General features: G+C 45.5%; 1 protein-coding gene across 1 annotated transcript; it reads left to right on the top strand.

Annotated features, from left to right (window-relative positions):
- The first annotated feature begins 313 nt into the window (after positions 1-313).
- Positions 314-25,555, top strand: LOC134615736 (muscle M-line assembly protein unc-89-like). Its single transcript, XM_063460351.1, has 12 exons — positions 314-409; positions 2,878-3,222; positions 4,081-4,197; positions 4,335-4,676; positions 6,034-6,384; positions 6,515-6,856; positions 7,083-7,424; positions 20,570-20,899; positions 21,323-21,664; positions 23,864-23,948; positions 24,274-24,355; positions 25,337-25,555. The coding sequence occupies exons 1-11, from the start codon at positions 382-384 to the stop codon at positions 24,320-24,322; spliced, it is 2,673 nt and encodes an 890-aa protein (XP_063316421.1). The 5' UTR covers positions 314-381; the 3' UTR covers positions 24,323-24,355; positions 25,337-25,555.

Here is a 25,555-nt window from a genome sequence, read left to right as displayed (position 1 = left end):
GAAACAGTTCATGAACAACCCCTAACTTTTATAAAGTGTCCTGAATTTAAAGAACCAAGATTCATAAACGAACATTTATTCAGAACATTTAAATACAAAACCGAGTGTTACATTCAAACCAGGACAGATTCAAAAATCAGAAAGTGAGTTGTCATTTGTCCCTCTGCTGTGGTCTCTCTGTTGTTAATGTAGACGTATTAATGACATCATCGATAAAGAGAATAAAACAGCAGCTTGGTGCTGAGAAACGCCCCCTGTCAGTGTTTCCTGTCCAGCAGGGAGGAGACTCTCTGCGCCTCCTTCAGCAGAGTAACGGATCTGAGAGCTGTCGGTGGTTCCTGTGTCGGTGGTGAGGATCAGCTGTAACGGGACTGTTTAAAGATGCTGATGTTTCTGCTCCTCGTTTTCGGTAAGAAGGCCTCTCTGATCCTCTGAGCGCGCGCGCACGGACAGCTGTGAGCACGTGTTTAAACACCACCACAGTAACGTGTGTGACGTCATTCTGTGTGGTCAGCTGCTACTCGTACATAAACTCACTGTGCGGCTCATGGAGGCTTTAAAAACCAGAAGTGCAGTTAATACAGTTATGTCACAGAAGCCGCTGTCGTCACCATCATTGTTATTATTGTTATTACTGCAGATTAAATCTTCAAAACCAAACTTTATGGTCCATTTGCCGCTGTGTCGCTCGTGCTGTATGTACTGACGTCACCCGTACTTCCCCACAGTCACGCCTTCTATTCCTCGGAGAGGATAATGCGTCAGTAAGTCTGTGGAAAACATCAGAGCTGTCTGCTGGAATTTGGGGATTGAACCGAGGCTTGTTCTGTTAGAAGCTACTTTATTGTTGTGATTTTAGCTCTGAGTTATATTAAACCTTCATCACAATGAATTTCAAGCGTATCTGGCCAAAGTGTTTTTATTTTGGGTAAATAAGTCTTCATTGAAAGTACAGAAGTAACTTTTAACCTGTAATTTTACGCAAATAAAAACTGTAAAATAACTTTTCTGAACACAAAAGTAAGAACCACGATTTTTCAAACTTATACAATTAATGAATGATTTAAAAATCTGACATACTCCTGATATCAGTTTTCTGTCAGATACATCAGACAAACAGGTTTCTGTGACATTTGTTATGTGCAGTTATTTCATTAATCATCCATCATACATGTTGAAATATCAGCCAGTACATCAGTCACACACCTTTAATGTTGTAGCAGCAGTCTCTCTCTCTCTCTCAGCAGGTAAAACAATGTGACAGCACAGGCATGTGTCATGGTTTAAACAGAAAATAACAAAGAAATGCATTTTTAAGCAGAAGTATTCACGTGTTTGTCAGCAGGTAGGATTTTATCCTACACATCTGTTTCACTCTCACCTGTTAATCTGAGGCAGCTTTTCCAGGTGAAACACATCTGTTTGTGTTTTATATACAACTTGTGTGTCTCCCAGGAGCTGCTGTGCATGTTCATTTATAGTAAACAAAACTGATAACAGTCAGAGTTTAAACATGTGGAGTCACACAGACATGATATAAACTCATCAATCTAATAAATGACGATAGGCGATATATTCATGCAGGTGACTTTTTGATGGCAGAGCCATGCAATCATGCACGGACTGATTTGTGCATTTAGAATTTATACGTTTTGTTTGGAAGAATATTTTACTTTTTCTTCTTTGTTTCAGCATTAGCATAGCTACTTTTTGAATTATTCATTTATTTGAGATGGGCCAACTCGCACTGAACTTTTTTTTATGTCCCCAGAAGATACATTTTGATTTTTAGCTTTTTGTTTAATTTTGTATTTGTTGTTTGGTCAAGTGTGTAAGACAGATAAACAGTGGATTGGCCTGTAAACACAGTTATAGTAGAAAAAAGAAGCCAGTTTCTCTTTGTTTGATTTTCACACAAACATCACCCAACAGAATAGTCCCAAAGACAGAAAGATTCAGTGAGTGGCAGCTCTGTGGGACAAATTGTCGTGTTGATACATACCAGAGAACGATACCTTTGATTCTGGATGGGTTCTCAATCTGTGGTACGCGTACCACTAGGCTCTCTCTGGTGGTAGGCAGGAAATGAACCACCATTACTTACACTCCCTGATTTTTTTAAGCTCCTCCCACCTGTTTAAATTAGGCCATTATTCCTGTTTTGGTCTCATTTTGTGAATTACAACATTTTGGACATTTGAGTTTCTTTGGATTGTCCACGAAAAGCTCACTTTAAGTTTGCAGTATAATGTGTCACATATAACCCTCCTGAATGATATCCAGCAGTATGAAGTACAAACAGTATTTCTGTCACAAGTTATAAGCAGCAATCACTTTTTGGCAGCTTGAAAATGGATGTTGTCAGTCGTTATTCTCAAAAACAAAGAAAGAGTCATGGGGAAACTGGCACAATCGGTTTTTATTGTTTTACCTACAAATTATTCAGACTTATAACCAGTATGAACAATGAGAGTAGATATACTAAACCTGTAGGTATTAATTATAACATCGTGCTGCTTGTGCTATACACTGCAAATAAACTTCAGACAATCATCATAATTTGGTTACAAGAAAGCTTAAAGTTCCATGAATGCATAACTTTGCCTAATAACAAAGGTATAAACATGTTTTGTTGCACGTTATATCAGTTGCATGGAAGTAGCTGTCTGCGTCAGTATTCTAGGTGCTACAGCTTTAAGCAGCTGCACGCTCCCACTGACAGCAATCACTTGAACTGTGACCCCTGTGTGATGTTATTAGGCTGTTTAAATAAACGTGACTTTTGAAGTACAGGAGAGAGATCAATCATAAAAACATCAAAGTTCATAACCCATATCTACATTCACAGCACTCACCTCTTCATGTTTCTCTCCTCAGTTTCCCAGCATGCCTCAGGGGTGGAAGTAGAGCAGGGGGTTGAGTCTGTCGTGCTGCCCTGTCAGGTACCAGTTAATGTTTCCATGAGCTCCACAGCAGCAGTGTGGGACCAAGAGGAACTGACGAAGCCAATGGTTCACGGACGTGTGAAGAGCGGTGATGATCTTTCTCTTCAAAATGATCATTACACCAACCGAACATCAATGAGAGCCGACGCTCTGCAGACTGGAGACCTCAGCCTTACTCTGAGGAACCCCACAGTCTCTGACAGTGGAACCTACACCTGCACCGCCCGCAAGCAAGGACAAGAGCTGAGCCGGACTGAAGTACAGCTGAAGGTCACAGGTCAGTTCTGTTGATAGAGCTCACTCCAAGAGATAAACATATTTACAGACATATAAACATATGTGTTCACACACAGTGTAAAAGCAGTGGGTGATACACCCCATAAAGCCCTACCTCCTCCTTGTACTGTGTAAAAAACACATTTTTGTACCTCTTTTTAACCTAAGTCATGCTGGCACGTTGCTTCAGGTCTTCACTGAGGTCTGTTCCACCTGCTTCACTGCACACACACAGATATGTTGCCTCCCTCACAATTTACACACAATTGTCATAACGAACCACTTCCTTTACCGAGTTGTGCAAATGACCAAATAATCTCTGCTTGTAAGCTGTGCAGTGTACATTAACTAATGCATATTTACCAATCTGTGGTAAAGAATAGAAAAGGCACAATCCATTAAACTGTAATAGTTTTATGGATTATCCTTATGGCCCTTTTTTGCAATATGAAGATTGATTAAAGTGAACATTTATAAGTATTGCCTCAAACCTCTGCACACTAATGCAAATACGGTAAAAGCAGTGAACAATAGAGGTTGTGGAGTGGTTTGTGCTCCAGAATGTGTACTCAGTATTGAAGCACTTCTTGAAACTTTGCTATGTATATGATTTATTTATTTTACCATCTATTATCACACCAAGAAAGCTGTTCTCAATACTGATGGGAATTCCAGCTCTTTTTAGAGAACCGTCTCTTTCAGCTCGGATCACTAAAAAGAGCCGGCTCTAACTACTGACTGTGGTCCAAAATCAAAACTCCGTAAACAGAAAACATACAAAAAGACAGTCCAAACAGAGGATGGTGAGCAGTGCGTACAACAGAGAACTCAAACAACCTCTCCCATGTTTGTATTACAGAAGCTCCTCCAGTCTGGCCCAAAGTCCTCTCAGGTGTCCTGGGTACTCTTCTTCTCCTGACTCTTCTCTGTGGTCTCTGTGTGTATTTTGAACATAAAAGGATGAAGCAGAGTGAAGGTATATATCAGTGTGTGCGTGTGTGTGTGTGTGCGTGTGTGTGTGTGTGTGTGTGTGTGTGTGTGTGTGTGTGTTTCCACAGAGAAGATCAAACTCATTGATGTCTGTCTGTCTTGTGTTTTGCTTTTTTCTCTCAGTTCCTCAAAGCGAGTTTGTGGAGGTGACACAGGGGGTGAAGTCTGTCCTGCTGCCCTTTAAAACTACACCTGACCTTTCTGAGGACGTCACAGTGGAGTGGACTCGCACTCAACCCAAACTCATGACGGTCCACGTGTATGAGAGTGGAAACAATCAGCCACATAAACAAGACCAGGGCTACAGAGGTCGCACAGAGATGAAGGAAGATCCACTGACAACTGGAGACTTCAGTCTGACCCTGAAAGACTTCTACCTCACTGACAGTGGACGCTACACCTGCACCGTCTACAACAAGGATGGAAACGTGCTGCTACAGAAATCAGTGACTCTCGCTGTCAGAGGTGAGTGTAACAGCTGGTTGTCCACAGAAAAACTGAAAACAGGAGTGAAGAGCTGCTAGTTACACAGCAGAGGAGATGATGGAGGATCACACTCACTGACATCTGTCTGTCTGTCTGTAAACTCTTAAAAGAGGTGTTACCAACAGTTGGACCTTTGGTTCTTGAGCTGGTAAACCCTTTGATGTCAGGTGTTGTCCCTAAAGATTTTAAACATGCAGTAGTCAAACCCCCGATTAAAAACACCTGCTCTTGATCCTACGGTTCTTCCAAATTACAGGCCTTCCTCTAAACTATCTTTTCTTTCCAAAATTCTTGAAAAGGTAGTTTACAGCCAATTAATGGCCTTCCTGGGAAAGTTTCAGATTCTAGCCAATCATTTTACAAGGATAGTAGGCGGGTCCATGTACGTACGTTCTTTTAGAACCGCGGTCAAGTCAGCCACTTCTTATCCGCTACATTAATTTTCTTCCGCTTTTACACCAGTCTTTACGGCAGCGCCTTTTCTCCTTACTTCCCGATCGGAAGCATAGATCAGCGCACAAGTACACTTGCGCACGCACTCACTCATGCACGCGAGCGGACTCAGACATGCACGCACGTGCATAAATTGCTTTGGGACAGCCTAAAGCGGGACAGTCTGGTTGATGTCAAAAAATTCATTATTGAATCATTCTTGATAGTTGATGTCCAACTTTCGACAGATTTCTCATCTGGGACACCTACTGTACATCTGTTCCAAGTTTCATCCAGATTGACTGTAATATTCCTCAGAAACTGCAGGAAACGTCTATTATATGCAATACAGTCAATACAATATAATTATGTCAATTTCAAAAATTCATTAAAAATCATCCTGAGTAGTTGAGGTCCAACGTTTGACAGATTTCTCCTGTGGGACACCTACTGTACATGTGGGCCAATTTTGATCCAGATTGACTGTAATATTCCTCAGAAACTGCAGGAAACTTGCACCGGCACCGTTTCCAAAGTACCGGTTTGGCACCGGTATCGGATAAAACCTAAACGATACCCATCCCTACTCACTACCTGTTTTTAAGTCACTCCTGAAAACCCACCTCTTCACCCTGGCCTTTGACACCACGTGACATGTTGGTTTTTATTTTTTAGTTTCATTTTAGTTGTTTTAATTGATTCTATGCGGTTTTATCTTGTTTTCTTTTTTTAATATAGCGCTGTTTTAATTTTTATGTATTGTGTGTTTTATTTACTTTTGCTGTTTTCTCTTATTCTATTGTTTTTAACTTATTTTATGTACAGCACTTTGGTCCTGTGCTGGGTATTTTAAAGTGCTTTATAAATAAAGTAGGATTGGACTGTGTTTCGCTTTTTCTCTCAGTTCCTCCTCCAGAGTGGGTGGAGGCGTTGGTAGTGACCGAAGGAGAGGAGTCTGCCCTGCTGCCCTTTAAGACCACACCTGACCTTCCTCAGGACGTCAGAGTGGAGTGGACTCTCACTCAACCCAAACCCATGAAGGTCCACGTGTATGAGAGTGGAAACAATCAGCCACATAAACAAGACCAGGGTTACAGAGGTCGCACAGAGATGGATGAAGATCCACTGAACACTAAAGACCTCAGTCTGACTCTGAAAGACCTCCACCTCACTGACTGTGGAGTCTACACCTGCACCGTCTACAACAAGGATGGACACATGCTGCTACAGAAATCAGTGACTCTCACTGTCACAGGTAACAGCTGTTTTTCTACAGTAACCGAAAATAAGAATGAAGAGCTGCTGTTTACACAGCAGAGGACATGATGGAGAATCACACTCCCTGTGAGTCTGTCTGTAAACTTTGTGTTTTATTTTTCTCTCAGTTCCTCAGACAAAGATGTTGGAGGTAACACAGGGTGAAAGGTCTGTCCTGCTGCCCTTTAAGACTACACCTGACCTTCCTCAGGACGTCAGAGTGGAGTGGGCTCTCACTCAACCCAAATCCATGAAGGTCCACGTGTATGAGAGTGGAAACAATAAGCCAGATAAACAGGACCAGGATTACAGAGGTCGCACAGAGATGAACGAAGATCGAGTGAAAAATAAAGACTTCAGCCTGACCCTGAAAAACCTCCACTTTACTGACCGTGGAGTCTACACCTGCACCGTCTACAATAAGGATGGACACATGCTGCTACACAAGTCACTGATACTCAGTGTCAGAGGTGAGTGTAACAGCTGTTTGTCCACAGTCTGAATCCCAGATGTGTAAACCTGTGTGTCCAGCTGTTTGTGCAGCCTCACACATAAACGCACAAGCAGTTCAGCTCCAAGTCAGAGAAACACTAAAAACAGGAGTGAAGATCTGCTGGTTACACAGCAAAGGAGAGGATGGAGGATCAACCTCACTGATGTCTGTTTGTTTGTTTTTTGCTTCTTTTTTTCTCTCAGTTTCTCAGACAGAGGTGGTTGAGGTGACACAAGGAGAGACATCTGTCCTTCTACCCTTTACAACCACACCTGACCTTCCTGAGGACGTCACAGTGGAGTGGACTCTCACTGAACCACAACAAATGAAGGTTCACGTGTATGAGAGTGGAAACAATCAGCCAGATAAACAGGACCAGGGTTACAGAGGTCGCACAGAGATGAATGAAGATCCACTGAACACTAAAGACCTCAGTCTGACCCTGAAACACCTCCGCCTCACTGACTGTGGGGTCTACACCTGCACCATCTACAACAAGGATGGACACATTCTGATACAGAAATCAGTGATACTCAGTGTCAGAGGTGAGTGTAACAGCTTCTTGTCCACAGTGTGAATCCCAGATGTAGAAACCTGTCCGTGAAATTGTTTTTAAAACAGTGAACTTTATATTTCGACTATAATGACCTTCCTGGAACATTAGCATCTGTACTCTGGAAAGCAGGGAAGCAGGGCAAGAAGCCTACGTGCGCCACCAAGAACAGAAAATACTAAACAAGATATTTAAAACAAAACTAGAATTAAATCAAATTATGTCTTGATGCATGCTCAATCATCAAGGTAAGTAAATCCCCAAAAGTTGATTCTGTTCATCTGGACGCAGCATTTTGTGGGAGAAATGTTTTGTTTCAGTCATTATGCAAATGTACTGTTCATAGGGTTGGGGAAACCGGCAGTCAGCTGAGACCGAAGAAGTCACTTGGATGAGAGGCGGAAAGTTTCTCCTACTGAAAAATGCGTGAACATGAACAGAATCGATTCTTGGGATTAAATAAAATTGTTAATAAAAAAAACTCAGTTCTTAGTACAAAGACTTCTCCTGCAAAATGTTGAACACGGTAACAAATCCGGTTGATTCCTAGCTAATGTTGGGTTCAAAAATATTAGGAAGGAAATACAGGCGGAATGCAAGTAACCACACTGGTCCAAAAGGTAAAGACGATGGTTTTTAATGAAAAGACACGCGTGGGAGAATGAGCTGACTCCGTAAGCAGAGAGCCCCACAATCTCATCCTCCTAACATCAAACTACAGTTTTATATGCATCAGAGTATATTTTGTGACGCCCCCTCATTGCGTCAGTACATCAGCTTCAAAACCACAAATGTTCTATTTGACAACTTGAGACACAATTAAAAGAACATCGCGTCTTCGCCTCCATGCAGATGTTTTCCCCCACACCGCTGTCGCTTATCGCTGGAACCAGCAGATCGGTTTCCTGAAACAGCTCGGTCGCGTCCGCCGGCACTCTTACAGTTATAGCAGAATTAAATCTGAACTCTTTACCACAAAATGGGCCTACTACTATGTGTATGTATGTGGTTATGTCATCACCGCAGCTGCACTTTGTCTCACCTCTCACCTTCTCCCCAGACAAAGGCCAGCACATACACAACTGAAACTGATGTGTAATATATTGAATAAATGTCTTACTTAAATGGTACTACTTAAAACTTAATCAAAGAATATAAACAGCGTGTGTTGCGATCCTTCCACAGCTCCAGTCAAACTCACAGTAGATTGGCTGGTCATAACGCCAACCAAAAGTTTTTGACCCTCACTTGACCAAGGAGCGACAGCTCTTTAATAAGCACAAAATGCAATTATGTATAAATGATTATTGTCATGATTGGCTGTGTGGCAGGCAGGCAGGAGAGGTGGATCCAAAATGCAGGACTCAGACACGGGGGTTCAACTTAAAGCGCAGCTTTATTGCTGGGAAAAAACCTTGAATTAACTAAACTCACCAAAAAGCAAACAAAAACCCTAGAGAACTAAAACACTAGAACAGAAATACTAAACTGGAGCTGGAGACCAAAACACTGGAAACACAGAGGCAAAACACACAGCTAGTTGAGGGTACGACGCGACACTGAGCAGGGGCAAACACAGGGCTAATATACACAGGGAAGTAATCAGGGAATGGACAACAGAAGGGAGACACAGCTGGGAGAAATCAGGACTGACGAGACAGGGGAAAACGTAAACAGAACACACTGACATCAGACACAGACCTTCACAATAAAACAGGAACTACACAAGCAAAGACACAGACTAAGAAACGCGGACTAAACACAGGAACACATGGGCAGAACTGAATAAACACTAAACAGAGGAAGAACAGAACCAAAATCACAATAGAAAAAACACAAAACGCTGGGTCAAAAGGACCCAGGATCATGACAGTACCCCCCCCTCGAAGGCTGGCCCCAGACAGCCCAACAAGAAAAACAAAACCGCCCGAAAAACAGAAAACCCGACCAGGGCGGGCGGCGGGGGTCCAGGACGGAGGGCTCGGAGCAAAACAAAACAGGTGCACTAGACAGCAAAAAACAAAACACGAGTCCCAAAACCAAAAGAAAAGAAACACACCAGCGCTCAAGAAAACAGTCCAAATCAGAACACCTCAGGGGGCCGGCCGTGAGGACGGCAACGTGGACACAGTTCAGGGGGACGGCCAGGGGGCCGACAGCACCGGAGCCCAGACAGTTCAGGGGGTCGGCCGTGAGGACGGCAGCGGCGGCGACGTGGGCACAGTTCAGGGGGTCGGCCGTGAGGACGGCAGCGGCGGCGACGTGGGCACAGTTCAGGGGGCCGGCCCGGGGGCCGGCAACACAGGAGCCAAGGGGAAAGCAGTTCAGGCGGCCGACCGTGCGCACGGCAACGGCGGCGCCGGGCAAACAGTTCAGGGGGCCGCCCTCGACGGCCATGATGCCGACTCGGAGGCTTGAAAAGCGGCCAACAAAGGCGAGGAGGCGCAGGTCGAGCTGGCTCTGACAGCAGAGTTGCCACAGCAGGACCAGGCGAGGCTGAGGCCGGACCAGGCAAAGCAGGACCGGGCGGCAGCGTGGCAGCTGCGGAAGCCAATGAAGCTGATGCTGACGCTGCAGGCGCGGATGAAGCTGATGATGATGATGATGATGCTGGACCAGACGAGGAAGAAGACACGGAGGCTGGACCAGACGAGGATGAAGACACGGAGGCTGGACCAGACGAGGATGAAGACACGGAGGCTGGACCAGACGAGGATGAAGACACGGAGGCTGGGCCAGACGAGGATGAAGACTCGGAGGCTGGGCCAGACGAGGATGAAGACTCGGAGGCTGGACCAGACGAGGATGAAGACTCGGAGGCTGGACCAGACGACGCTGATGAGGCCGCAGGTGACTGCGTGGAAGCCGGACCAGACGACGCTGATGAGGCCGCAGGTGACTGCGTGGAAGCCGGACCAGACGACGCTGATGAGGCCGCAGGTGACGGCGTGGAAGCCGGAGACGAAGAGGCCGCAGGTGACGGCGTGGAAGCCGGAGACGAAGAGGCCGCAGGTGACGGCGTGGAAGCCGGAGACGAAGAGGCCGCAGGTGACGGCGTGGAAGCCGGAGACGAAGGCACTGCAGCTGGCGGCGTGGATGGGGAAGCTGCAGCTGGCGGCGGCGTGGAAGCCGGAGGCGCTGCAGCTGGCGTGAATGAAGAGGCGGCAGCTGGCGTGGAAGCCAGAGACGGAAGCGCTGCAGGCGGCGGCGTGGAAGCCGGAGGCGGCGGCGCTGCAGGCGGCGGCGGCGCTGCAGGCGGCGGCGTGGAAGCCGGAGGCGGCGGCGCTGCAGCTGGCGTGAATGAAGAGGCTGCAGCTGGCATGAATGAAGAGGCCGCAGCTGGCGTGAAAGCCGGAGACGGAGGCGCTGCAGGCGGCGGCGTGGAAGCCGGAGACGGAGGCGCTGCAGCTGGCGGCGGCGTGGACGCCGGAGACGGAAGCGCTGCAGCTGGCGGCGGCGTGGAAGCCGGAGACGGAGGCGCTGCAGGCTGGACGGATCCCTTGGACCCTCCAGCGATGACAGGAAGCAAAGGCCGGAGCGGTCCTTCGGACCCTCCAGCGGAGACACGAGGCAAAGGCCGGAGCGGTCCCTCGGACCCTCCAGCGGAGACACGAGGCAAAGGCCGGAGCGGTCCCTCGGACCCTCCAGCGGAGACACGAGGCAAAGGCCGGAGCGGTCCCTCGGACCCTCCAGCGGAGACCAGAGACGAAGGCCGGAGCGGTCCCTCGGACCCTTCAGCGGAGACACGAAACGAAGGCCGGAGCGGTCCCTCGGACCCTCCAGCGGAGACTAGAGACGAAGGCCGGAGCGGTCCCTCGGACCCTCCAGCGGAGACACGAAACGAAGGCCGGAGCTGTCCCTCGGACCCTCCAGCAGAAGCCATGACCAAGCCAGCAGTCATGGAGGCCACTAGCTGACACAGTGGCGACTGACAATGCACTGAGCACTGGCTCCGCCCAGGCAACGCTGACGTGAGGTGGTACTCAGGGGGCTGCTTAAACTGCAGGGGTCCAGAATTAGCTGGGGCCTGACACCTAGCCTCTGGGGAAGCCCTGGAGTGGCAAACTGTACCAACGGCGGCTAAACCCTGAAAAGTACACTGAGAAGACGTGAGACTTCCTCCCTGCGTGGAGTGAACGGGTGAACCTGGTGGTCCTGGGGCCTGAACTACAAGTAACGGTGACACTGGAGGCGCAGGGGCCTGGACTACAGGCGGCACTGGGGCCTGGACTACAGGCGGCACTGGGGCCTGGACTACAGGCGGCACTGGGGCCTGGACTACAGGCGGCACTGGGGCCTGGACTACAGGCGGCACTGGGGCCTGGACTACAGGCGGCACTGGGGCCTGGACTACAGGCGGCACTGGGGCCTGGACTACAGGCGGCACTGGAGGCACTGGAGACTGAACTACAGGCGACACTGGAGGCACTGGAGACTGAACTACAGGCGACACTGGAGGCACTGGAGACTGAACTACAGGCGACACTGGAGGCACTGGAGACTGAACTACAGGCGACACTGGAGGCACTGGAGACTGAACTACAGGCGACACTGGAGGCACTGGAGACTGAACTACAGGCGACACTGGAGGCACTGGAGACTGAACTACAGGCGACACTGGAGGGGACTGAGCCGAAAGGGGCACTGGAGACTGCACTGAGGGTGCAGCTGGGAGCACTGGAGACTGCACTGAGGGAGCAGCTGGGAGCTCTGGAGACTGCACTGAGGGAGCAGCTGGGAGCTCTGGAGACTGCACTGAGGGAGCAGCTGGGAGCTCTGGGGACTGCACTGAGGGTGCAGCTGGGAGCTCTGGAGACTGCGCAGAGTGTGAGTGAGCGACTGACACTGGAGACTGAGTGGAGAGTGGCTGCGTAGGACAGTGAGGATGCAGTCTCTTACTGACGGGAGGATCGAAGGATTTGGTTAGTCTTGATTGGAAAAGATGCTGACGCTGAGAACACCAGGCTGCGAGGGCGTCCAGAAGGGCCGCGGAATCTTCCTTGCCTGGACCACCCATGCCAAACAGCTCAAAGCAACACCTGGCTCGCAGAGCTGCTATTATTTGAGTTAGTCTTTTAATGTCCAAAAAGCTGGCTGTACAAAGGGTGGAAGACAGAAAGTTGTCAAAAAAAACAACCTGAATGAGTCTCTTGGGGGTGTTCTCAGCGTGGATAACATCCCGGCAATAATTCCACAGCTGCGCGAGGAACAGTGAGTCTGCTGGATCCATTTGGTGGTCGCGTCGTTCTGTCATGATTGGCTGTGTGGCAGGCAGGCAGGAGAGGTGGATCCAAAATGCAGGACTCAGACACGGGGGTTCAACTTAAAGCGCAGCTTTATTGCTGGGAAAAAACCTTGAATTAACTAAACTCACCAAAAAGCAAACAAAAACCCTAGAGAACTAAAACACTAGAACAGAAATACTAAACTGGAGCTGGAGACCAAAACACTGGAAACACAGAGGCAAAACACACAGCTAGTTGAGGGTACGACGCGACACTGAGCAGGGGCAAACACAGGGCTAATATACACAGGGAAGTAATCAGGGAATGGACAACAGAAGGGAGACACAGCTGGGAGAAATCAGGACTGACGAGACAGGGGAAAACGTAAACAGAACACACTGACATCAGACACAGACCTTCACAATAAAACAGGAACTACACAAGCAAAGACACAGACTAAGAAACGCGGACTAAACACAGGAACACATGGGCAGAACTGAATAAACACTAAACAGAGGAAGAACAGAACCAAAATCACAATAGAAAAAACACAAAACGCTGGGTCAAAAGGACCCAGGATCATGACAATTATAATCGTTTTCATAACAGAAGTTCCAACGGTTTCAAAAGTTGCCAATATATTCGCTCCTCCTAATATAGTCTAAAAGCAACCCCAAGCAAAACAATTTAAACTTTCCCCTATAAATGATCCCTCTAACTAAGTGTGTGTGTGTGTGTGTGTGTGTGTGTGTGTGTGTGTGTGTGGTTACGTGTATGTCTATGTGCTAACCACAATCGCACCCCATTTCACCTGCCGACTAGCTCCTCAGAATAACTTTCGCTCAGACTCTGGTTTTGGTTTCACTTCCTGCAAAGCATGTAACTTCAAAAAACATGTAACTTCCTGTCTTATTTTGGCACAGAGTTACTCTTTCACACTGCGGTCTGCATATAAACATTTAAGATTATAAATTCAACTCAACAGTTTAAAGTGGTTATAACTGCACCTGTAATAAAGCTTAATTGGGTGCCAATATGTTTAAACATCTAAATGCAATATCAATATTAATAAATGCGTCAATGCAGATGCTTGTTATATGATTATGATGCAATAGCAATAACAAAATAATGAAACTAGAAATAGTAAAATGAAATAATAAAAATGGCAGAAAAATAACACCTCAATTCCTCACACTAACCAGTTAAACATAAATAGGGAAAAAAACAACTATATGTGCTGTTTATTTATCTGGGAACATAATTTATGACCCTAAAAGAATAAACAACATTATTAGGGATATCTATGAAATTTTGTACTCACCACAAATAAACCCATCTAAATACGAAATTGATCAAAATTGCTAGACAGTCAAGCAACAGCACTGGATTTGCTGCTGACACGAGGTGAACTCCAGGAAGCCCTGATAAGTATGCCCAATAATAAGGCTCCAGGTCGAGTTGGCTTTCTACAAATAATTCTGGACAATTCTCACACCACAGAATGTTGCAGGAAATCAAGGAAAATGGCAGACTACCACCAAATATGAATTCTGCCAACTTCTGTCCTCACTAGATGTGGACTTGACTTAGATTATCCAGTTTGACAGACTGTGAACAGAATGAGAAGAATGCTTTCAACTCAAATTCTTCTTTACTTCGATCTGCATCTCCAGTTTACAATGCCATGTATTTCTTTGTGCCCCCCTTTCCCTGTTAATGCCCTACCTGGCCCCCCTGGCAAAACCTTGCTAGACCCGCCCCTGCACAGTTACCAGCTGTCAGCTACTTAGAAAAATGATCCTGGTGTTATTTGTCTCTCAGAAACAGTTCATAACTTCCCTTCAACTTATTCATGTCACCTAAAAGGTAAACCTGTTTCACCATCACCTGTTCAGCTCTGATGATTCAGTAAGGACATCTCCTGGTTTCATCTTCATGTTTCCCTCTCACCACATATCCAAACTGATATCATGACCAGCAGCTTTACAGCTGTGGCTCCAGCAAACATCAGCTGATACTAGAAATTAATATTAAATACATTCTAACTACAGCTGATCAAGCTTAAACGTGCTGCTTTTGTTTATCCACTGGTCTCCTCTTTCTAGCGCAAAGTGGGCAATAAACAAACAAGAAAGAAGGGACTTGCATCAGAAAAGCCGATTAGCTGATCATTGACAGTTTTATGATTGAAGGAGCACTACCAAACAATTGAGATATTTTTACACATCAGCCAGCATCTGGCCAATCCACCACCTTTCATTGTTTATACCGTTACAAAAACAACAACAACAAAAAAACATCGGCCCGTAAAATCGAAAAATCACCATGGGCCCAACGGGCAAATGCCCGGAATGCCCCATGGCCAGTCAAGCTATGGTCGGTAGGAGGGAAATTTCTTTTGCAGTTCATCTGAAAGAAGGACTTATGCTTTGGGATCTTTTAGACATCATTAGACTCGTTGCTGTGCGCTGTCTGTCCTGTCTGTGAGAGCAGAACAAGTGCTCACAAAGCAGCTGTTTGGGGATGACGTCACACATGGGTCTTCTGTCGGAATATAGGAAAACCCGGACATTTTTATCAATCTCGAGAAGTAATTGGTGAGAAGTAAGCCGATGTAGACCCAGTCATCCTGCCCTGCAGCTATTTATCCAGCGCCGGGCCAGACCCGGCTTCTGACCTCGGCCTTGGAGATAAGTGGATGAAGTGAATAAGGGTAGGGAATCTATATTTCTTAAACTTCTCAGGCTCAAATTAAGTTTTAGTTACAGGAAAAATCTGATATTTGGGGAAAATTATCAAAAAAAAACTGTATGTGGGGTAATCAGGTTGTTAGTTTTTAACTGTTGCAAATCGGCAACGCCTGGCTCGAGAGGGTTAATACTGAAGGAAGTGAGTTCCGGTGCTGAGGAGCAGAGTGACTGAAAGCTCTGTTCCCCATATTGAGAAGACAGAAGCGGAAGAAGCAGATGACAGATACAAGGAGGGGCAAGATTGTGGATGCACTTAAACATGAGAACTAAGATGTAGGATACACCATAAAAATGCATCCCAGCTTCTATGGGCAACCAGTGAAGCTGTTGGAGAATTGGGGTAATATGGTCTCTTAAGGAAGTACGAGTTACGACCGGAGCTGCAGAATTCTGAAGACGTTTTTGGTGGGACTTATTGGGGAGACCAAATAAGATGGTGTTGCAATAAACAATCCCCGAAGTAATAGGACTATAGACAAGTATGGCAGCAGCATGGGAGTAAGAAAGAGACAAGGTTGGTTAATGTTATGTAAGTGGAAATTATGCAGACCGGGTTATGTAATTAATGTGAGACTGAAATCTGAAACACCCAAACTCTTCACCTGCGGGGAAGGAAGGATGTGGGAATTTTCAATATTAATGGAGAAACTGTGAGATCTGGTTAAGATGGAGGCTTTGAAAGTAAAACTTCTGTTTTATTACTGTTAAGATTGGAGGAGAACCATGATCTAATCTCCATAAGACAGTTTGAGAGTGGAAGTGATGAATTAGATTTGGAGGAAATGTAGAGCTGGATGTCATCATCATAACAATGAAAACTGATATTATATTTTCAGAATATATGGCCAAGAGGGAGCATGTAGATAATGAATAAAAGAGGCCCTAATACTGAACCCTGGGGCACACCAGCAGAAACAGTAAAGAAACTTGAAGAGTGGAATTTAATTTGGATAAACTAAGTGTGGTCTGAGAGATAGGAGGTGAACCAGGCAAGGGGGGTATGACTAATGCAAATGGATGCTAATGTTCAGGAGGATATTATGAGAAATGCAATCAAATGCTGCACTAAGATCAAGAAGGATTAGAATGGTTAAAAGACCAGAATCAGCTGCCATCAGAAGGTCATTAGTCATTAGTAATCCTTAACAGAGCAGTTTCTGTGCTATGATTGGGGCGGAAACCAGACTGAAATTGTTCGTAGAGATTATGGTCACTGAGCTATGAGTGAAGCTGGGAGGCAACAACTTTCTCAAGGATTTTTGAAATAAAGGGGAAGTTTGATATTGGGCGAAGATTATAAAAGTTATTGGGATCTGCCCCAGGCTTTGAGAGAATTCGAATGACAAAAGGAGTTTTCAAAGATGAAGGAACAATTCCAGTGTGAATGGAAGAGTGGATAATACTAGTTATGTTACAAAACTGCGAGGCAGGCAAGCAAGCAGATGAGAGACAGGAGGGAAACACAGCTGGGACAAATCAGGGCTGACGAGACAAAGGAAGCAAAACCAGACGCATTAACATGAGACACAGACTTTCAAAGTAAAACAGGAAACATAACAGAGATGCGAACTTAACAAGGGGATACAGCTGACAGGGGACACAGAGAATAAACCAAAGAACTAACAAAGAAACTAAAGACTAGAAATGATAAATAATATCAAAATCAATTTCAATAATATAATAAACAAAACCCTGGGTCAACGACCCAGGCACCCTAACAAGTTATGAGAGGAGCCAATGAGGGAAGACAGGCTTTAACTAACACAGTGGGAAGAAGGTCGAGCTGACCAGTGGGTAAATTAGATTTTTGAATAAGATTTGATACATCAGGTAGGAGTAAATTTGAAAATGAATGACAGGAAGACAGTGAGGGAAACAGAAAGTCTACTTCAAGGTTAGAAGTTCCTAAAGAGGTAAATTGTTGGTGGATGTCAGAGATTATAAGAGTGAAAAAAGATGTAAGAGTTGCAAAAGTCAGCAGAGTCCATATGAGAGGAGAATGAGTCCGGAGGTTTTGTGATTTTACTAAAGAAAAGAGAGACCTGGAGTTACCTTCACTAGAACTGACTAAGCCAGAATAGTATGCAGATTTGGCTGAAGCAATGCAGTCCTTATACAACAAGATATGATACTTATACATTTCTTTATGTATGGTGAGTCCGGTTTTCTTGAACAGACGTTCCAGTTGGCATCCTTTAGCTTTGATATGGTGCATGTTACGTGTAAACCACAGTGCTGAATGGGAAAATGAGACAGTTCGGTGTTTAAGTGGAGCAAATATGTTAAGAAGATTATGAACGTTGACAGTATAATAAGAAACGAGTTCATCAGGGGATGAGAAGCTGTGAATAAATGTAAGGTCATAAATGGGAGATGAAAGATCAGGAAGATTAATATTACTGATTTTTCTAAATGTGATGTCACAGGTTTTGGAAGCTGTTGCATTACATTAAAAGAAATAAACATATGATCAGATTGGGGAAACAATGAGTGGGGGTAACGCCAGAACAGCAGACCAAATCCAAGATATGACTTATAAATAAATGTAGATTATTGTAACAAGGACCCACCACACAATGGTTGTGTTTTAGTCTCTGTCTTTCTATCTTTGCTCAGGCAAAAATCAATAGTCCACTGTCCACTCTCTGCTCCGGTGCCACTAAAAAACTCACAGCAAGAGAGAAAGCAACAGCTTGTCTGAGGCCAAATGACCAAACATTCTCCAACTTCTGTCTCCTGAGTGGCACCAGGCAGGGATGCCCACTCTCTCCTTTACTGTTTGCAGTTTTTATCAAACCAGCATTTAGACAGGCTGTAGTAATTAAGAATGTAGAGCATAAACTCAGTCTGTATGCAGATGATGTGTTGCTTTTTCTGATGTGAAGCAGCTCAGGAGGGTGACCGTGGGGAAGGGATTGGCGGCGAAGCAGTTCAGGGGGCCGACTATGATGGCGGAGATGTCCAGCTGACAGCCTGGAAAGTGGCCGATGGCAGACGCAGGAGTGCAGGGCGCACTGCGTGGCGGTGGCATGGCAGCAGCAGGAGACAAGGCTGGACCAGACAAGGCTGGTCGCTGGAGCGGGATGCTGGGCGAGCTCGCCTGAGCCCCCAGCTGGCACAAGTAACTGCCACACCACCCGACAAGTAACCCCACAGCAAAACGTCCAAAAACAAACAGTCTCTGGGCACCTGGAAATGGGTGACAGGAGAGCCAGCTAGTTTGATCCAGAAGTGATGCAAACTGGCTCTAAAGCAGTGAGTTCACTCTCCTCAAACCCAGAAGAATTGAACATAGGCTCGACATCCCCATTCATTGATAGTTCTTTAAAGTCCAGAGAGGCTGGACAACAAACAAGATCTACAGCATTGCCCACAAAAACACAACTTAGACCTTCATGGCTGGGTTCCAGGGCAAACCTTAAATTTCCAGGTAAGCATCTAGTTGATGGCAACTTAATAGCATGACAGTTGTATATAGGATTGCCATATTTGCTTGAAACCACACTTGAAGCGAACTGTAACTTAGTAGTGTTAACTGGGTTGTGTGGAGAGACAGGTACAGATAACACAGTGCTAGAATCTCTAGCTGATACAGGTGACATTTGAGGCTGTGTGTTGGTGGTAACATTATCATCCCAACTCAAAACCTTGTCTAGTAATGAGTTCACAGACTCAGAGGAGAAATATGTCAGCCTAACTTTGAGAGGAGATAACATTTATTCACTAACAGTAGAATCGGATCCCCTGAGCTCAGCCTCAATCTCCTGATTGGAGGTGACAGTGCTAAACATTCAAAAACACCCTGCTTGATATTCTGAGGTAAACAGAATTCTAGTTGAGAAGTTTCACAGTTTGGGTTACCATGACCTGAATCCATATTGTCCTTTTTGAGTTTAAGGCGGGTTCATGATCAGCATTTTCAGTTTTTTGAACATAGGAACAGCAAGCAAAACATGATCACTTGCCAGTTCACACACAGTCTTTTCATATATTATTTAATGTCTTGCCTCCTCTGGCATATCATTACTTGCTATATAAGCAGAGGGGTCTGGAGGAGAGAAAACACACTCCTTGATGATGGGCTCCAGTGCACACACTTCTGTCAGACCATCAAAGGAGGGTCTGGCTTTGGAACCGAGGAAACTTCAGGCAGTTCTTCCCTCTTGTTGAAAAAATGTACATGTTGGGGGAATTTGGTGAGGACTGTCTTGAGGTTTACAGGGTTAATGTTGCCAGCTATGACAAGGAAAGCTTCCGGATGTGCAGTCTGGAGCTTGTTGATAGCCTGAGATAGCTCTCCTAGTGCTATGTTAGCATTAGCTTTTGTACGGAGATACACTGCTATAACAAGTATCGAGGAAAACACTTTACTATTAAAAATCCCTCCTGTGGTGAGCAGTGGCGACTCACTTCAGCCAAATTTGTGCACCACAGTTTGTTGACATTTACACACAAACCACCGCCTAGGCTCTTACAAGATAAGGAGGCTTCTCTGTCGGCTCGGTAGCATGCTAATCCGGTTAGCTGGATAGCCGAGTCTGCAATGTCCGCGTTCAAGCTAAATCCGGATATTACTTGTCTGTGACCACTGAGAACCGAAATAATCCACAGACGTTCAGAAGTGGTAAATGATATCACTGTTGCACTTGATAAGAAACAGGGGAACAGAGCCCGCGGGCTCATCACTACAGTCCCCTGTGCTTTCTGTGGCTTCCATGGCTGCTGGGTGACCCCCTGTCATGGCTCCCGACACCCACTATCAGATAGTTACATGGAGAAACCTTTGAATACAAATGTGTTCACGCACACAGGTGTACACACAGGTGTTCACAGACACACACTATCTTCCTGTGCTGCTGCCTCAAAGCATATCCTGCATTGTTGGTCTTGTGTGCTGCTCAGTAACATTCATAACTTATTATTTACTGTTACTTATACTTTTCTATGTTGTTGCTGTAGAAGAAAAACCTGTGAGTGCTTCCAGCTGTGTGAGGATAAAAGCTGCACAGCTGTTTGTGCAGCCTCACACATCAACACACACGAAGTTCAGCTCCAAGTCAGAGAAACAGGAATGAAGAGCTGCTTGTTACACAGCAGAGGACATGATGGAGGATCAACCTCACTTATGTCTGTCTGTCTGTACTCTGATATTTTGCTTTTAGATGTTGGGATGCAGATGGTGGTTACACAAGGGCTAAAGTCTGTAATGCTGCCCTTCAAAATACCACGTGACCTTCCTCAGGGCACCACAGTGGAGTGGAGACACAACAGTGTGAAAGTCTACAAGTGCAAGTTGATAGTTATAAGTTGTTGCACAGAGCACCAGCCTCGCAGAGATCGTGCCAGGATGGATGGATATCCACTGACAACTGGAGACTTCAGTCTGACCCTTAGAGACCCCCACCTCACTGACAGTGGAGTCTACACCTGCACCGTCAACAACACATACAGAGACATCCTGCTACAGAAAGTGGTGACTCTCAGTGTCACAGGTGAGTGTAACAGCTGTTTGTGTGAATCGAACATGAATCAGTGTAATCAAAGATCTGCTGATGGATCTGTGATAACCTGATATCACAGAAACAAAGTGAATTAAAAAAGTCATACTCTGCTGACATGTTACATTTTTCCATCCATTTAAAACTGTTCAGATGAAGAAATGTCCCAGTGTTCAGGACATTGTTCAGCTGTGAGTCCAGCTGTTTCCAGCTGTTTGAGAATGAATGTGTAAGAGTAAAGAAAGCAACAGAAAGCTATGCAGCCTCACACATAAACACAAAAGCAGTTCAGCTCCAAGTCAGAGAAACACTGAAAACAGGAGCTGCTGGTTACACAGCAGAGGACATGATGGAGGATCAACCTCGCTGATGTCTGTCTGTCTGTACTTGACATGTTCTGCTCTGGTCTCTTTTCAGATAATGAAGTGGGCGTGTTGGAGGTGACACAAGGGGAGAGGTCTGTGCTGCTGCCCTTTCAAACCACAGCTGACCTTCGTCAGGGCGTCACAGTGGAGTGGACACGCTCAGACTCCAAACACACCAAAGTCTGCGTGTTTCAGAAACGCCAAAGCCAGCCAGACAAACAGCACCAGGGTTACAGAGGTCGCGCAGAGATGGATGAAGATGCACTGAGAACTGGAGACCTCAGTCTGACCCTGAAAGACCTCCGCCTCACTGACAGTGGAGTCTACACCTGCACCGTCTACAACAAGGATGGACACATGCTGCTACAGAGAGTAGTGACTCTCAGTGTCAGAGGTGAGTGAACAAGTCACAGGTCTCAGTGAGTATTTGCTAAATAATGCAATCAGACTAATAAATCATGTGGGTGTTCAGATTCATGGGCTGCATCCTCCTGAGGACGCATTTGTAGACCGATTACGTCACAGCGACGTGATGAAGGCTGTCCAAATTCGTAGACTCCTCCGAATGCAGCCGACAAATGCGTCCTCCTTTTCCCCGAATTTGAAGGATGGGTCGGGTGTGTCCTTCGTGGCCCACCATATCCCAGAATTCATAGCGTGGCTCAGTCAATTCCAGTTTTCAACAATGGCGGCCACTACTAAATTTTAAAATTACTCTTATTACTCTTTCTGGGTCACAAAATAAACTTTTAACATATTTTCAGGCAAGAATGTGGGTATGTAAACTTCAAATATCTGCTCGGTTTATCAAGATATCGCATATTTGCAAAAGTGTTCCGACGTTTTCGGAGACGTCTGTCACCCACCAGCTCGATAGCGAGCCGAGAGCTCGAGGGTCACTAGAGCTGAGAACGGCACAACTCCCGGCACATCATTTTCAGATAATTTCGCTACTCAGGTTAAACGTAATATGTAAGTTACTTAGACAACCTAAAAATGTTATTGTTTTTGACTTTTTCAGTGTTTTATTTGTCCATGACTAAATCGGTTTGGCTGAGATTAAAGTTATTAGATCAGATTAGATAAAATAAAACTTTATTAATCCCCTGGATGGGTTCCTCCTTGGTTTTCACACAGCTGACTAAACGTCAAACAGAAAACTGATTAAACAGAAGTGTGAGACAGTCGAGAACTTACGTCAGTGTCCTGTTATAGTTTAGATAGCAAGGAGTAGACGGCCGAGTTTATTAAACTCCACAGAGAGCGGTGACGCAAATCTGAAGGCTAGACCGTCCAATTTCACAGCATTTTACTTCTGGCCTACCCGACCTTCTGAGGACCCAGCCCACGTAGACCGCGAAGGACGGGTCCTCAGGAGGATGCAGCCCATGAATTTGGACACGGCTCATGTCGTGTATAAAGAGATATGATGAGAGTCCATCCTTCTCCTGCTCCTTTACCAGAGAAACTCTGAAATATCTCAGGCACCTACACAACCCAGAATCATCTTCAATAAACACGCAATCATTAATAAACCGAGAGTGAAACAAAAACCTGACATTATCTATCAGAGGCCTCAGAGCTTGAGGGTCCTGCACAGTATCTTTGCTGTTGCTAGAACTGCACTCTTCTGTTCAGTTCAATTAAATTGTATTTATATGGCAACAACAGGCGCCTTAAGGTGCTTTATATTCTACAGTAGATCATACTGTTGGAAGGAAAAACTCCCTTTTAACAGGAAGAAACCTCCGTCAGAACCAGGCTCAGAGAGGGGCGGGGCCATCTGCTGCGACCAGTTGGGGTGAGAGAAGTAAGACAGGATAAAGACATGCTGTGGAAGAGAGACAGAGGTTAATAACAGATATGATTCAAGGCAGAGAGGTCTATTAACACATAGTGAGTGAGAAAGGTGACTGGAAAGGAAAGGCCCCTCCCTGAGCCTGGTTCTGCCGGAGGTTTCTTCCTGTTAAAAGTTTTTCCTTCCCACTGTTGCCAAAGTGCTGCTCATAGGGGGTCATATGATTGTTGGGTTTTTCTCTGTATCTATTGTTGTACGATCTACTGTACAATATAAAGGGTCTTGCCCTGTGTGATCGACCCCAGCCTCTATGGATCTTGTACTCAGAGCTTGTTCCTGTGCTGCCATGATTAGTGCCTCTGTGCTGTCTTTCAATCCAGCTTTGTCCAGCCACTGGAAGGATTTCTGGATGTCAGCCGCCTCCTCTATCTGCCGGTGGTACATACCGTGCAGGGGCACAAATAAGAGGCTGTGAACCCAGATTTCCATCCACATATTCAATCACAGAAATCAGATTCACTCAATCACGCTCATTAAGATTGAGTTGTACGGTTTTATAAATCTAACAGCATGAATTTGGAGACCTGACCAGAGTCAGTGTTCAGCTCTGCCGGGTTCATGCAGGCTTGGACGGTCACTCATGTTCCACTAGTGATTTTAGTATTTCCACTATTCAAATTCAAACTAAACCACAGCTGAGAGGAAAGAGTCTTGCACATGGTCACCTGGTTTGTGTGTGTGATGTAGAAATAAGTTGATGAGCTCTGAGACTCGCTCCTGTTTTCTCCTCTGCAGCAACCTTAAAGGGAGCCATGGCAGACATGCTGGCACGTCTCAGGAGGAGGAGGGCAGCAAAATCTGAGATTAAAATGGAAAAGAGGTATGTTTGCAGGGTCACAGTGGTGTCTGTGTTTACCAGTGAGGTCACCATGGTAACTGCAGCTGGTCCACTGTAAATGAGCTCAGTGAGTGAGGATGTGTAGGGTCACATGATCACAGGAACTCACCTGCCCGTGCAGGTATGAATGTATGAACCTGGTTTAATTCTTGGCTCTGATCCTCATCCTAGTCCCAGCTGATCGATCACAGATCAGAGAACCGATCAGTCTGTTTGTAGGATATTGATCAGCTGGCACAGCTGGGATAGACTCCAGCATCAAACCCACGGACCCATGTGAGTGTCTGACTCTCCTCTGTGTCCTCAGGAACACGAACCAAGAACAGGAACGTCTGACTGCTGAAGAAACAGTCTGATGAGGAGGAGGAGCTGGTGATGAAGAGCAGCCTGTGTGTATATACAGTATCTCTTGTGTATTCACCACTGAGGAAGATGAAGACGCAGCTTTGCTTTGGCCTTCCTCTGCTAACAGCTAACAGCTAACTAACCTCAGCCAGATGTTCTGCAGCTGTTTGTCTAACATTAGAAGTTTATAATGATGATGACCCCGAACGTGTTTCTGCTTTTCTGATGGAGGGAAAATGCTTCATTTGAGTCAAAGGTCAAAGCTGCTGACTGTCAGGAAGCATCAGAGCTTCAGAGAAGATCAGACAAACATCATGACACACCCCCTCTGACCCACGGGTCCTTCCTGCTCCAATCTGAGCAGTTTAGAGGTTGTTTTATGTTACGTTCCTTATTTAAAAAATCTTCTTTGTTTCTGGAAAATTCTAAATAAAAAAAAGAAATATTGTTTTTTCCCGACCCTGAAAGTTTGTGATGAGCCAGTTTCAAAGGTTTCCAAACAAACAGAAATATAAAAACTGTTTCACTGAAGCCAAACTCCACATGTCCACCAGAGCTCTGTGACTGCACACAGCCAACAACACACACACAGCAGGATGTTCACTCCAATCATGTCACTAATGCTGCTGTTAAAATGCATCAACATGTAATTAACACAGCACTAATAATCTATGCATGAACTGTATGGAGCAGTTATTGTTTAATATGACATTAAACCTGCAGTGATAACCACAGCAGCACTTCCTGTTTGATTCATGTACAAACACAGTGACAGACAGCTGCTTTGTCCCTGCAGTCTCTGCTTTTCTCTGGAATATTGTCCTCATGTCCAGGGATGCTGCAGTCTCTGCACGATGATCAGGTGTAGACCACCTGAGGGCTGAGTGGGATCACATGACGTGGATCAAAGCTTTGCCCACTTCTCTGTGTGAAACTGGAACATGTGATGTTACATGTGTGTCATTATGAGACCAGCCTGGATCCATCTGATGCTCTCTCTGACTCTCCTCTGTCTGCTCCTCCAGGAGGAACAAAGATTCCGACTGGAGCACAGAGTAAAAACACAGATGCCTCTGTTGTTAAACCAGCTGATGGATGAAGAGCAGACCCTGCTTTTGCTTTTCAACAAACAGCAGAGAAGAATATTATGATCATGCATGTACTTTTTATCTATATCAGTGTGACCTGAACTGTAATGTGAATGTAATGTAATCATGTTGCAATCAGTAATTGTATGTATTTAT

Source organism: Pelmatolapia mariae, linkage group LG3_W, assembly GCF_036321145.2.
Source record: "Pelmatolapia mariae isolate MD_Pm_ZW linkage group LG3_W, Pm_UMD_F_2, whole genome shotgun sequence".
NCBI classification, from domain to species: Eukaryota; Metazoa; Chordata; class Actinopteri; order Cichliformes; family Cichlidae; genus Pelmatolapia; species Pelmatolapia mariae.
The sequence above is the reverse complement of the archived record's forward strand: the minus strand, read 5'-3'. Positions and strand labels throughout refer to the sequence as shown.